At 36.1% G+C, this 743-nt stretch overlaps 1 protein-coding gene across 1 annotated transcript in view; it reads right to left on the bottom strand.

Moving 5' to 3' along the window:
• Window positions 1–260: 260 nt before the first annotated feature.
• pot1 (protection of telomeres 1 homolog) overlaps window positions 261–743 on the bottom strand; it is a 96,977-nt gene continuing 96,494 nt past the window's right edge. The window contains exon 13 of the mRNA XM_032522978.1: window positions 261–485. Within this exon, the coding sequence (XP_032378869.1) occupies window positions 421–485 (65 nt within the window). The 3' untranslated portion in view covers window positions 261–420. The remainder of the gene's footprint in view (window positions 486–743) is intronic.

Here is a 743-nt window from a genome sequence, read left to right as displayed (position 1 = left end):
CTGTCCTCTTTCAGTCACTCTTTTTTCTGATTTGTACTTGTTTGGAGACAAAAGAATGTGTTGATTTCACCACGCAGCGCATGTCGCAAAAATATATGTATATTCTTTTAATTATCGATTATTAATTTAATCAGAATCGAGCATCAAAATGTTCTAGAGAGAATCGCAATGCATTTAACAATCCATTTTTTTTTCACCCCTTCTGTTTTGCTCAAGTCAAATTTCACCAATTATTCTCTATAATATTTATTTTATTCTTTATCAGGACTTAAACATCTAGGAGGCTGTTCAATGACAACTAACATAAGACCGGTGATGATATCACAGGGATTCTGCAAAGATGCACACTTTTCAAAAGCTTTTTTTACACAGCACTGAATGCATTTTAATACATCCAAGTATGATGTAAACACTTGAGTTTCATTCTGAATTTTCATGCTTTAGGTTGAGTTTCATACCTGTGCTGCACTCCACTGCTTCAGCTTCTAAAAACAAAAACAGAGAAACCAGATATCAGAACACACAAATCAGGAAGTGATAAGGTCACACAGGCCTTTAAACAAACTGTACCCTGCAGAGCTGAATGGAAAAGAAAATCACCGGATCTGAAAAGCGTTTAACAAGAAGGCTTTAACCCTAAAGCAGAGCAGCGGATTCCAAAGAACTATCTCAAGATTAAAATCTGATAAAAGATTATAGCCAGTCAGAAGCAGAGTAGGGTACAAGCGGCCGAAATGGGTTTC

Source organism: Etheostoma spectabile, chromosome 8 (genome assembly GCF_008692095.1).
Source record: "Etheostoma spectabile isolate EspeVRDwgs_2016 chromosome 8, UIUC_Espe_1.0, whole genome shotgun sequence".
In the NCBI taxonomy this organism is placed as follows: Eukaryota; Metazoa; Chordata; class Actinopteri; order Perciformes; family Percidae; genus Etheostoma; species Etheostoma spectabile.
The sequence above is the reverse complement of the archived record's forward strand: the minus strand, read 5'-3'. Positions and strand labels throughout refer to the sequence as shown.